Consider the following 12,254-nt stretch of genomic DNA (forward strand, 5'->3'; position numbering starts at 1 on the left):
GTATTTAGCAAGAGATTGTGTGTTTTAGTGTAAACTGAGTCAGATTGACAGATTATTATTCATTATATCGAAAAGATGGCTTTGGTATTCATTTTCACGTCACATTTTTGTAATGACCGCCATAAGGGTAAGCAGAAGATCCCAACCGGATAACGTCTAAGCTAAACTCGGTCCCCAACTGTTCGCCACAACCGTCAGTGTTAACCAGTAGCAGATTTTCAAATTAACTTCTCAGCAACTTCTGCATTTTAAATTAGCATTAAACCACCAAAAATCGTCAATCATCCGGTAATATATATATACAGTATGTATAACATAAAAGCGGTTCTATCTCAAAAGTTTATCTCAACAGGCGCCTAGCCCTTGAACTTGAAAAATTATTTTATTTCACACAGCGATGTGTTTAAATTCTCGAGACACCCTGTTGGTAGTTAATAATAAATTTCCTCGGCATTTGTCGACAAGAAAAACTGCAAACGTTGTCAAGAATATAACGATCTAGTCCAGTGGCTGCCTTGGTGCCTTCCAGGGTTAAGGGGTACCTAAAAAAAACGCCCCTAATGACGTAACGGCAAGCCTGATACAGTTAAGATAAAACATACACGTTTCTCTACTTTACCCTATAGCTTTCCTAACTCGTACCCCATCCCAGGCTGTGATATCAGTGAGAACAAGGTTTATTCTCCAAACTAACAAGGTATTTATTAGCACACGCTTTATTGAACGTACTAAATGGGATAACAATGTCTTACGTGGAATATTACTATTGGGATCGTATTTACTGACTACTTAAGGCAAGCGCACACCTATCGTCATCGGACGGACCGCACGTATCGCACGCATCGGATTTTATTATTATTACCATTGTTTCAAATGAGAACGCGCTCATCTGTCCGCATCGTACGTATCGGATGTCGGCAATGCCGACGAGGATTCCCGATAGGGGCATACAATCCGTATGGTCCGTACGGAGCTAAGACAAAAATCGCTTAACGAATGCTCAAATTATGTGTTGATGAAACATAAAATGGCGCTCTTTTAAGATTAGGAAAACTTTCTAGGTTTACCACATTATTCCAAGTTGAAAGGTGTTTCCGGTTAGTAATTTAACAACTATAGCCACTATGGTAAACCTAGTTTGAAATTTCGCGCATTTTGAAAATTCCCGAGTATTCCGACGCGCATGCTCAATTGCTCACACGCGCGTTCGGAATTTCGGAAATCCGAATGCTCCGAATTTAAGTGTGCGCAGTTGAAGAAAATTATCCGATGCGTGCGATCCGTGCGGTCCGTCCGATGACGTTAGGTGTGCGCTAGCCTTTACGGACGGGGCCCAAAAGATCCCCTTTTTTGTAACGAAAAAATTTTCAACATAAGAGAGTAATAGAAAGTACGGGATTTTGGATCTCTTTGCGTTTAAATATTAGTAAATTCTTAAGGTGAAATTTCTTCTAACTAGAGTAAGCTCTGAAAATAATTTTTTTCTTAATCTTTCCCCGAGTTCCGTAGGTTTACAGTCCCCAAATAAAGGCCCCATAGTGTCCATTTCAACCTTAAATTGCAATATATATATATAAACCCTTACCATTGCTACTTTTATCTCCTTTGAAATACAGTAAGATGGGTTTCAATCCACTGCATATTCGGAGTGATACAAGTTTAGTTTATCTCAATTATAGTTTGCAATACACCTAAAGGCATTCCCAGCTTATACATCATAGACATTAACCCAAGGACTGCATTTTACCTAGAGAACACTAAAAATGAAATGAACTAACGCTAAACCTAACCTAAGAAGTGGCTATAGCCAGCATACAGTGGTGATAGCTAGCAACGAGAGTCTTAAAGATCTCCTCTATAAATGGATGAGAGGCACGTCACGTGAAGATCTCAACTATTTTTCAACTTAACTTTACACCACGTAAAAGGGCTAAGAAACACGTTAAGTCAGGCATTTTTAAATAACTCTTAATCACGTTTCCTTCCCAGTACATTTTAATCTTGAAAATAAATAGTCTACTATGAAAGGGATTCCCTATCACAGGCGAAAAATATCTTAGGTTACGTATGGTTTCGTTACAGCTTGAAATAACCCTATTGAATAATACGTACCAAGCGTGACACACGCTATAAAGTTAATTTGATACAACAACAGCAAAACAAATACGCTATCACAAGATAAGAGTAACAATTTAGATAATATAAGCCGTACGTGTTAGTTAAGAAACAAGTTAAAGTGTGAAAAAAATATTTCATTACAAGATTGTATTGCCAAATTCCACAGGGTATATGACCTCAAGGACCTTTTTAAACACCATAGTCTATCAGAGATGTTTAGTAGAATAAATAGTTTTATATGGGGCCAAGTATTTCCAAATACGTGTCTAGATCAATTTCACTCATTAAGTTTATTGACATCAATTAAAGTCATCTTGTCGTTTGAAAATTTGGTAAAAACTACAATTAAGACTTATAATCTTCATTGGAAGTTTGAGTTATTTATGTTTATTTTTAAGAAAAATGTTAGTGGAACCATAAGTTTGTCACTGGTCACAAACTGGAGCTTGTCATGAAGTGACGTCGATCATAGATTCGATGTAAAGCGACGCCTGGTGAGGCGCTATCAAAGGCTTAGTAATGCAGACTAAATAGGAAGATGGAAGTCCTGCAAATTTAACAGAGTGTAGGACTTCAATTCTCGCTTGTCGTTCTGCTCTAACTAGCTCGAGCTGTAAGTCTCCAGCATTGTCAAAGGTTTAGTACAGGTTCTCGCTTGTCGTTCTGTTAGAACTAGCTCGAGCTGTAAGTTTCCAGCATTGTCAAAGGTTTAGTACAGGTTCTCGCTTGTCGTTCTGTTAGAACTAGCTCGAGCTAAAAGTTTCCAGCATAACGAAGTATATGTAGTGTCGTCATACTTATGGAACATATCTTATAAACTTATGATGGACTGAAACTAATTTATTATTTTAACAGCATAAATGAATAATTGTTTTAAATGAGAAGTCACTAACTAACTACGCGACGGAGTTTATTATCGAGGATATAATCTTGAGTTTTAACGGGTTCTCAAAATTCAGAGGGGTCCCAAACGTTGAAATTGCGTAGAAATACGAGATCTTGTAGTATACTAACTACCCACGCTGTTAACTCGCTAACTAGGGGGTCTTAATTACTTCTTATTAAATTTCATGACTGTTGAAGTGACTAAGTCAAGTTTTTCAAAATTAATTGTGCCCCTATAAACAAACTTAACCTTAGAAAGAGTAGAATTTAATACAGAAAAACGGGTTTTCTAAGGGAACATTTATACCCCTTCCAAGATTGATCCAATACTATTTCGTTTTGTATAAACCCTTTAAACTTATTTATTATTTTACTGGGTGTCATTAGAACACTTCTATAATTTAACGTCTTGGCCTATTTAGGCATAGTCTATTACACTCTTATAAGGGATTAATATCACCATAGCAAAACTGGTTTTCTATGAAAAAATGGTCTCTTCTAACATTAATTTAGGTCAAAACCCGCTTAAGGAAATTATTTAATATCCGTGAAATTGGAAATTGTTTAATTTCCGTTAGTTTCCATGCCTTTTCTGTTTATCTCAAATTACCAAACGGAAATAGATTAAATATCATCTCATACAGTCACAATAAAGTAACTAATAGTCAAAGGTCAGGCAAAAAAAAGTGTTCAAGAATAAATTCTCAGAAAAACGATGATGAAATTACTAATAATAAACAAAAAAAATTCTTTCTATACGGTAAGATCCTTGAACTGGTTTTGAAAAGGCCAACTTTTCCGTGATGATTTCTAACTTCTAAGCTTTCTGACGCCCGCCAAATCTTACAGTGAAAGTACTTTTTTCTTTCCGTCGCATGCTGAGATTTTATGGGTTTAAATTTACATGAAAGAATATTCTAAAAGCCTGTTTTGTTTTTCATTTTATTTTTACTAACACACTTATCCAAATTCCAGATAGCTTAGTACATTTTTTTTCTTTCTAAATTTACCTTCAGGCAAATCAAAAGTGATAATGTTTAATGTTAGGCTTAGGGCAAGGTTTTCTTATAAGAATATAGATGGAGATTTATAATATTAATTTTGCGTTGACTTATTTCCCGCCCTTTTTAAGTTATTGCGGGAAAAAGTTTAAATTACTGATAAGCCTTTTTTTAAAAAAAAAAATTAAAAACAATACCTCGCCTTTGTTTTCAACATTTATCATGGTTTCGAATCTGAAACCAGTCATTTATAATTTTGACGTATGATAATTTATATTTTTTGGACTAGTTTGATAAGTTTGCGATATATCCTGATCGAGCAGTTTTCATAAATAAATTTAGACAAATTTCTAACCTTTCAACACCTAAGCCTTTCAAAACGAAAAATGGTGAAGTTCACTTGAGTTAAAATCAATAAAAATCAACTTACAATTGAATTCAAGTACAGCGGTTGAACCTTTGGCACTTTAGCTTGACCTTGGGTCAAGAAGCGGGTGTTTTAAAAGTTCAATAAAAACGTGGTTGCTTTTAAATGGCGGCAAAAAAGTGACGGACGGGCCTTGGTCACTAAACTTCAACAATTTAAAATAATTTTTTGGCGGAAAATAGCTAGTCCTTTGTCCGGAGGTCTTCGCCACACGAAAGTGTCTTGCGAAAAACGTGATCTTAACTGACAGATCAGTTTTTTCCGGTTACCGGTCGAATAAATATATAAAAAACTTCTAGATTAATCCACGCGGCTTTTACTGTACTATTTTACTATAGCCGACGTCGTACACCTGCTTTTAAGGCTCGCGAAAGAAGCCCGCGAAAACAGCAGCGCTTGGCTGACAGAGCGCAGCGAATGATCAAACTACACTGGTGGACGAAACGCGCCAGAAACGCACGCTGTCGGTGGGGCCAAAGTTTCCCGCCAACTCCACAAGGGGATTATATCCAAATTCCGGAAACAAGAATTTATAGATTAATTAGGAAAAGAGAAACACATTCTCAGTTGTCGCATCTATGAATCTTTGACGCAAAGAAAGATTACAAAGCGACATCAACATGCAACCGTGTGAACTGAGCTTCAAATGAGATTAGTTTAAACACGATTAAATATAATATGGTTTATAAAAATAATGACGTGAAACGCTAGAACTAATTAAATACAATGATTTTCATTTGGTTATGACTAACAAGTTTTTCATTTATTATAGATGGCGATAGATTTCTAAAACCCTCTAATGTCGATCATTGCCAATATTGATCCAATTTAGGCATCGTCTGCTTAGAGAATTTTGGAAATACAAGGCTTAAAAATGTCGTTTAAACGGGATGGTGATGATACCGCACTCTTAAGGGACTTACAGGTAGTTAGTTTAATAATATTTTTAATTAAAACTTGAGCCACTAATTAGTATTTTTTATTTAGAAAAGAAGAATTAACCATTTACTAATCGACCATATTCCGGAGGATGAGGCTAAATTACTTAGCAATGGAAGGTACGTCCGTGGTTTTCAACCAATAGAATTTAGAGAAATTGCGTAGGTTATACTTATTCCCGGGAAGATTCAAATGAATAGATTATTATTTTCAGATACACTTGTACAATTTGTTCCTATAGACCCGTATTTGATACAGTAGAAATGCTTTACTCTCATAGACGTGGCAAAAAACATCAGAATTGTAAGAAATCCATTAACTTGAAGTCTGAATAAGCTCTTATAGAACTGTTTCAGATTTCACCCAACATTTGGCTAAACTTAAAGACAAAGAAGATCGCGATACATCTAAAAACCTTACACAAAAAACAGGACAAAAGCCCACAATTAAAGTCAGTTTCCTGAATTATCTATGTGCAGATTTAAACAATAATGCAAATTAATTACACAGAATTCCCTTGGCAGTGGTAACTCATTGCACAAACAAATGGCTTATAGTAGCTGCAGAAGAAAACCAACCATTGATTTAGTTCCCACAACCTCAACTACACAAAAACCCGCCTCAAATTCTAGTAAAACAGCAGCTAACAAAGCTGCACAAAAAGTGGTTCAAACTTATCTCAAAAACGTTCAGAAAAAGAAAAGTTTTGAAGATGTGGTTAAACAATCAAAGAAAACCTATCCCAAAATAAGTGCTGACAATGTGAATAAAACAACTCCAACCATATCTCAAACAACCATGGAAAGTATTAGTTCTGCAAGTAGTAGCTGTACAATACTTGATGAAAATGAGAGAGAAAGGCGGAAATATTACTCCAAATTAAGACAGTAATTAACCATCATCATTTTTAATAAGAATTAATATAAATAGAGGTCATTGTATGTGTTTCATTCATCTTTCAGGTCAGGTTGGAAAAAGGACTGGACAACTGGACAATGGGTGAAAGATGAAGACGCCGAGTTTGACAGTGATGAAGAAACACCTGATGACTCAAACTTTTCTTGAAAATTAAAATGCTATATTTGAAATTTTTGTATTCCAATAATGTGTGTTGTAAATAAAATGTTGTTTCTATACGTTTTTTACATAAGCCTATCATACTCTCCATAAGTATGGGTGTAATGGATATTTGCTGGGCACGTATCCTTTATAAAAGGGTAGAGGGGCGCGTGGTGATGGTTTAATTTTCGTAGAAGGATGTCTACTGGTGTAGGATTTGTCAGAAACAAACTATCACCTACTGTGAATCACTGTTTGTGATCTGAATCTACTAGGCCCTACAAAAGACTAATACTTATGCATTATAGGGTTATGTATTTGATAAAATTTGTTGACTCGCAGCAACACCAATCACCTCTTTCTAATATTAAAAACATTACCAAATTTCTTCAAACCTATGCAAAAATTATCTTACATTGAGGTTACGTTAAAATGACACGGGAAACCAAATCCCTAATCAGTATAGGTTAACGAATTTTGCCAAACATATTGATTAGATTTCAAGCCATCATCTTGAAAATTAGGATTAGATGTTATCCTAATATCAAAGTTCATGCGGTATGAATTTTACATATTTACACTTGAATAACGATCACCTACTTGTTTGTACAGGAACTCACCTTGAGTGTTCAAAACGCGTAAAACTATTTCGAGATAAACCATATCACTTCCAGTGTAAAAATATTTCAAAACAACATTTTTTAAACGCAGCTGTTATAGAAACAAGCAAGCAAATAAACTCGCTCTAGATACTTGCAAATAGTCTACGCGTAACTATTTGCATGGACCTATTTCGGATGTGGACGGCTGCAAAACTGGCGGTTTAAAAATAGCAGATGCACTTAATTTATTAACTAATTAATAACAAACTAAAATATGGTTGTCGAGGATATAAGCACAACCTTCTAATACTTTCCGTAAGTATCGGTCGAAAGGCGCGCATCCTTTATAAATCAGTAGAAGGGCGCTGCAGTCTCGCGTAGACATCAATAATGAAGACAGACTCATACTTGATGAGAATTTTATAAGGTTATACTTTTAGATATAGATAATTATTCTTGGACGCGTATCTATAAATTCGAGAGTCGCTTTGTCTGTCTGAGTATTTTCTTTACCGATTAGTTGGGATTTGGATTCCGAAAATGAAGGGTGTAGAATTATTTCTAGTCGCGATTTTTAGTCTTTGTGTGGTGGGCGGTTTCGGGTACCAATATGAAACCAAATATTTTCGTCAAAAGGTATTTATTTTTCAAATCAAAACCCTTGAGTTCAGATCCACTATAATAAAGCTTCTTCAAAATTACTGGTGATCAATTTACACTCTAGGTGGACCACTTCAGCTACGCTAACGATGACACATACATGGAACGATACCTTATTAACAAGGAAAGTTGGGTGAAAGGAGAACCTATTTTCTTTTACGCTGGAAATGAAGGCGATATCCTGATGTTTGCAAACAATACGGTATTTCTTAAACATATCCTCAAAGAAGTAATTGAAGTTTTGCAACAAGTTTCGTTTATTTTAGGGTTTAATGTGGGATTGGGCACCGGAATTCAAAGCCATGATTGTTTTTGCCGAGCATCGTTACTACGGAGTGTCCACACCGTATGGCAAAAGGGCCTATGATGTTAGTATAACTAGGAAAACGTAGAAGCGACACTAGGAATTCCTCTGGTGTCGATATGAACCTTGGATGAGCGTTACCAACGTCAAAGCGTCGTCAGCACTTTCCTACACTCCTACATATCTTAATTTACTCATTGGGGACCGGAAATAATTCACGGTGTCGTTTCTACTTTTCTGTATATCACTGGTCTAAATCCAGAATACTTTGTGCTTTACTTTTGATTTCTTTCTGTCATGAAACTAACTATAAATTGCAAACTAGAGTCCATCGCATCTTGGTTACCTGTCGACCGAACAAGCTTTGGCCGACTTTGCAGTTTTGATCGACTTTCTAAAAGAATCAATTGACGGTGCTAAAAACAGTCCGGTAATTGTATTTGGTGGATCTTACGGTGGCATGTTAGCAGCGTGGCTTAGAATTAAGTACCCGCATGTTGTCGACGGGTAATGACAATTTTCTTAATGACTATATGAAATCATAATGACTCATGGAGGATAAACTGTCAACAGAGCACTAGCGGCTAGCGCGCCTATCTTGCAATTCACAGGCGTCACACCTTGTTCGGTTTTCTACCAAATCGCAACAAAGGCTTATAGGAGAGAAAGCGAAGAGTGTCCTAAAGTCATACGAAAGTCATGGGGAATTGTTCGCAACTTGAGTAGAACTGGTAATAAACGTCTAATTGATCATAGTAATTGCAGTGATGTTTAATATAACCTAATATTTTATAGAATCTGGATTGAATTTCCTAACCAAAACCTTCGGCCTCTGCGAACCTTTAACGGCGGATAAGTTAGATAACTTCACCTACTGGTTGGAGGAAACCTGGACCAACGCTGCAATGACAAACTACCCATACCCAAGTTCCTTCCTAATGCCCGTACCAGCCCATCCTGTGAGGGTAAGTTGGTCTAATAACACTAATAATTAAAAGTTCGTTTATATTAGCGTAATTTTACAGGAGATGTGTCTGAAAATGCCCGATTCATCCAAACCGGACAATGAATTAATAGTGGACGTATTCCGTGGAGCTTCAGTTTTCCAAAACTATACGGGACAAACACCGTGTTTCAATATTACTGTTGCGGATGGGCCTAGTTTGGGCGATCAAGGTTGGGACTTCCAAACCTGCACTGAAATGGTCATGCCCATGTGTTCTGACAACGTCAATGATATGTACGATGTCATTCCTTGGAACTTCAACGACTTCAAAACCGAATGCCAACAAAAATGGGGCGTTACTCCGCAAGCCGAAAAAGCGGTTCAAATGTATGGTGGAACTCATATCAACGCTTCCAGTAATATAATTTTCAGGTAAATGTTTTAAGAAATTTCAAATTACTTATTAATTTATATAATTAATTGTGATTTTTTTAGCAATGGATTATTGGATCCCTGGTCCGGAGGTGGAGTTTTGAATTCTCTTTCTGATTCACTAGTCGCAATTAAAATTGCCGAAGGCGCTCATCATTTGGATTTACGCTCTCCTAACCCTGCCGACCCGCAATCCGTAATTAACGCAAGAAAACTCGAGAAACAATTAATCACGAAATGGATTAATGAAGCCAAATTGCATCGATATAATCAATTGCACTAATCCAAAATAAATAAAAACAAATTTTTGAAATAAAGGAATTTAATTAAATTTAAATATTAGAATATTCACGAATAATTCATCAGAATATATGCTGATGAAACATTCCTTCGTTCTACATTAAAAATAATTAAGCCCAATTTAATTGAATCCAGTCGATCAGGTATTCGTTTCATTCATTAAGTTCCAAATTAAAAAGGAGGGGTTGTCGAATATTTCGAGAGTTTCTATGCGCGATAAATTTCTCTCTTTAACTATATAGTCAGTCAATTAAGTCCAGTGACGAGATCTTTTCATTCAAATGACTTAGGAATCGTTGGAATTCAGAAACTGTTAGCCAGAGTCACTCGAGGCCTCTGTTCGGAACTTTCCTACTCCGATTATAGTTTTAACCTAAAACTTTCGCATCTCAGCGTTCGCATAGTTTGGGAGGTTTCATCAGTAAGCGAATGAGAAAACGCCCGAAATCATCCAGGTTTGCCAGAACATAATTAAGACAGCATTTCGTTGGGCCAGAAATAAAGTAACCCGAAGTTATTGTAAGTCACACTTTTGTGGTTATCTATATAAGTAAAATTCCTGACTGAATGCTTGGAAATCAATGTTAAAACGGCAGCCCAAACAGTTTGAAGAATTTCCAGACGGGCAACGCCGGGTTCCTTGTATATTTCGGAATAATTTGTTTCTGATACGATAGATAACCAAAGGGGGCAGAGGGCTGGATCAAAGCTAAATTCTTGTCAATTAGGGGCTGGGCTATGAGCTTGACATTTCATATTACTACTGTTTCGGCCAGGGAATATCCCCTTTCGTTTATGGTTGGCATTATAGACCAATACCGCTAGCCCTAACCAATAAGGTAGGCAGTGAGAATTACCCTTAAGTTAGGCTTGAAACGCGCTACACTCTTAGGCATCGAAACAAGGTTAAATTCCGATTTAATTCAGGGTTTTTGTGTAGTAAGTGGGGATCAAGAGTTGCAGGGTTGAAGGTTGTTAGAAGGGGGTTTTGATACACTTCAGAGGTACTTATAGAAAGACTATGTATTATCATCTTGGGGCGTATCGTATAGAATATAAAAACATGTATAACAGATTCATGTATGGTGGGACATCCCGTTCACACTATGAAATATTTATCTTTGTCACTTAAGTGAATTATTAGATTCATAAATTATATGGACTAAATAATTAAGTTATAAACTTATCATTATATATAAAACATCCACTTTTTAACCGTACCAAATAGGACGTCAATCACCACTGAAACCCAGTGTACCAGACCAGTGCTAAGATGTATTGACATCAGGAAAAAATAGAGATGTTGAAAATAACTAAACTGGAAATTGTACAATTCCTTTTCTGTTAGGGTCAAACTCCAGAAATCAGTGCGGTCCTTTTAGGGGGGATCTCCCTTAGAGTCTGTTAAAGATATTCTAAATTTTTAAGCATTAAAAAACAAGAAAAGCTGTCGTTTCTAAGACTAAGATGTATGTTCTGATTATAAATAATCATGACCCTCGTAGATAAAAAAATTGTGATACCTCAAAAAATCAAATCGTGAGGTAGGTACCTAAAATTCTCTGCAATTCGAACAGACTTCCTAGATATCGTATATCAGCGTCGGTCTAAGGGTAACCTCTCCCCTCTAACCTAAGCCTTCAGACGGGCGGGCTGGCTCTCGCATATCTGAAAGCCAAAAGCTGAATCGACGTTGGCCCCTGTTGGCGGGATTCCCTGCTTAACGAGCTCTGGTATTTAATAAACTATGGCTCGGTTTGTGACAGCCCAAATTAGACGAGGCATTTCGTAATTGTACTAACGGGTAGCAGGCACAACACGAGGGTGGACGCATGAACCCAAGACCTCGCGCACGTCCTTCGCTTACCCTATGAACGAGAGGCGGGAAGGCACGGCTTTGATAAAACTAGGAATCTCAGAGGATGTTACGTTATACCCTGATGGACCTCTTTAATAGAACCTTCGAGTATTTTCCCTTCAGTTAACTTCATGGATAAGATTCTGCTTAAGTTTCATCATCAAGCAGATCAAAGGCGCTTCCAAAGGTTGCGCGCGAACTAAATCAATATGGCCCATCGTTTCCCCCTGATAGACGACTTTAAAATTAGATTTAAGCTATTTTAAACCGGCGTTTAAACTTACTTTAAACAAAGGCTAACGGAAGATACCCGCAATCATTCGATAAGAATGGTCTATTTTAAGTTGCAGTCTGAGTAATACACGAATTTTCATTGAAATTCAGGGTTTATCATGGGGTTTTTGGATCATGCCAAGGAAGCAACTGCTTCATATTAACCGAGGGTGAATCTGAGACTGAAGCATGGTCATGGGAAAAAGCTACTATTGTACTTTTTTTGAAGGAGGGTCGGGGTTCGTCGATGAGCCACGTGGATTAAAGCATGCATGCACAGGGCTTGGATCCCCTCTTCCAAAAATCGCGGGTACTCTTATAGGGCCGGGGTGTATAGAGTTCACGCGCCATAAGGGTCCTTCAAATTTTTATAAGGAACTTGCAGGTATTGAATGAAGTAATAAATGTATGATACAAGCTATCCCAAAAACGTTCGAAAATAAGTATATT

The 12,254-nt window shown here is 36.8% G+C and overlaps 3 protein-coding genes across 3 annotated transcripts in view; 2 read left to right on the forward strand and 1 right to left on the reverse strand.

Moving 5' to 3' along the window:
- The window catches only part of LOC149654199 (uncharacterized), a 59,898-nt gene extending 55,066 nt beyond the window's left edge, over window positions 1–4,832 (reverse strand). Inside the window, exon 1 of the mRNA XM_089845609.1 lies at window positions 4,435–4,832. The gene's annotated coding sequence lies outside the window, so the exon portion shown is untranslated. The remainder of the gene's footprint in view (window positions 1–4,434) is intronic.
- Window positions 4,833–4,975: 143 nt separating this feature from the next.
- Window positions 4,976–6,520, forward strand: LOC149654202 (sodium channel modifier 1-like). Its single transcript, XM_089845631.1, has 6 exons — window positions 4,976–5,356; window positions 5,419–5,489; window positions 5,585–5,673; window positions 5,727–5,821; window positions 5,881–6,257; window positions 6,333–6,520. The coding sequence occupies exons 1-6, from the start codon at window positions 5,306–5,308 to the stop codon at window positions 6,433–6,435; spliced, it is 786 nt and encodes a 261-aa protein (XP_089701757.1). The 5' UTR covers window positions 4,976–5,305; the 3' UTR covers window positions 6,436–6,520.
- A 667-nt stretch (window positions 6,521–7,187) lies between these two features.
- LOC149654203 (lysosomal Pro-X carboxypeptidase) lies at window positions 7,188–9,690 on the forward strand. Its single transcript, XM_089845604.1, has 8 exons — window positions 7,188–7,667; window positions 7,756–7,893; window positions 7,958–8,059; window positions 8,321–8,502; window positions 8,569–8,726; window positions 8,791–8,960; window positions 9,021–9,373; window positions 9,437–9,690. The coding sequence occupies exons 1-8, from the start codon at window positions 7,572–7,574 to the stop codon at window positions 9,654–9,656; spliced, it is 1,419 nt and encodes a 472-aa protein (XP_089701730.1). The 5' UTR covers window positions 7,188–7,571; the 3' UTR covers window positions 9,657–9,690.
- Window positions 9,691–12,254: the final 2,564 nt, after the last annotated feature.

Source organism: Phalangium opilio, unplaced genomic scaffold (assembly GCF_054372755.1).
Source record: "Phalangium opilio isolate 3A_F unplaced genomic scaffold, DU_Popi_V2 ptg000079l_1, whole genome shotgun sequence".
Taxonomy (NCBI): Eukaryota; Metazoa; Arthropoda; class Arachnida; order Opiliones; family Phalangiidae; genus Phalangium; species Phalangium opilio.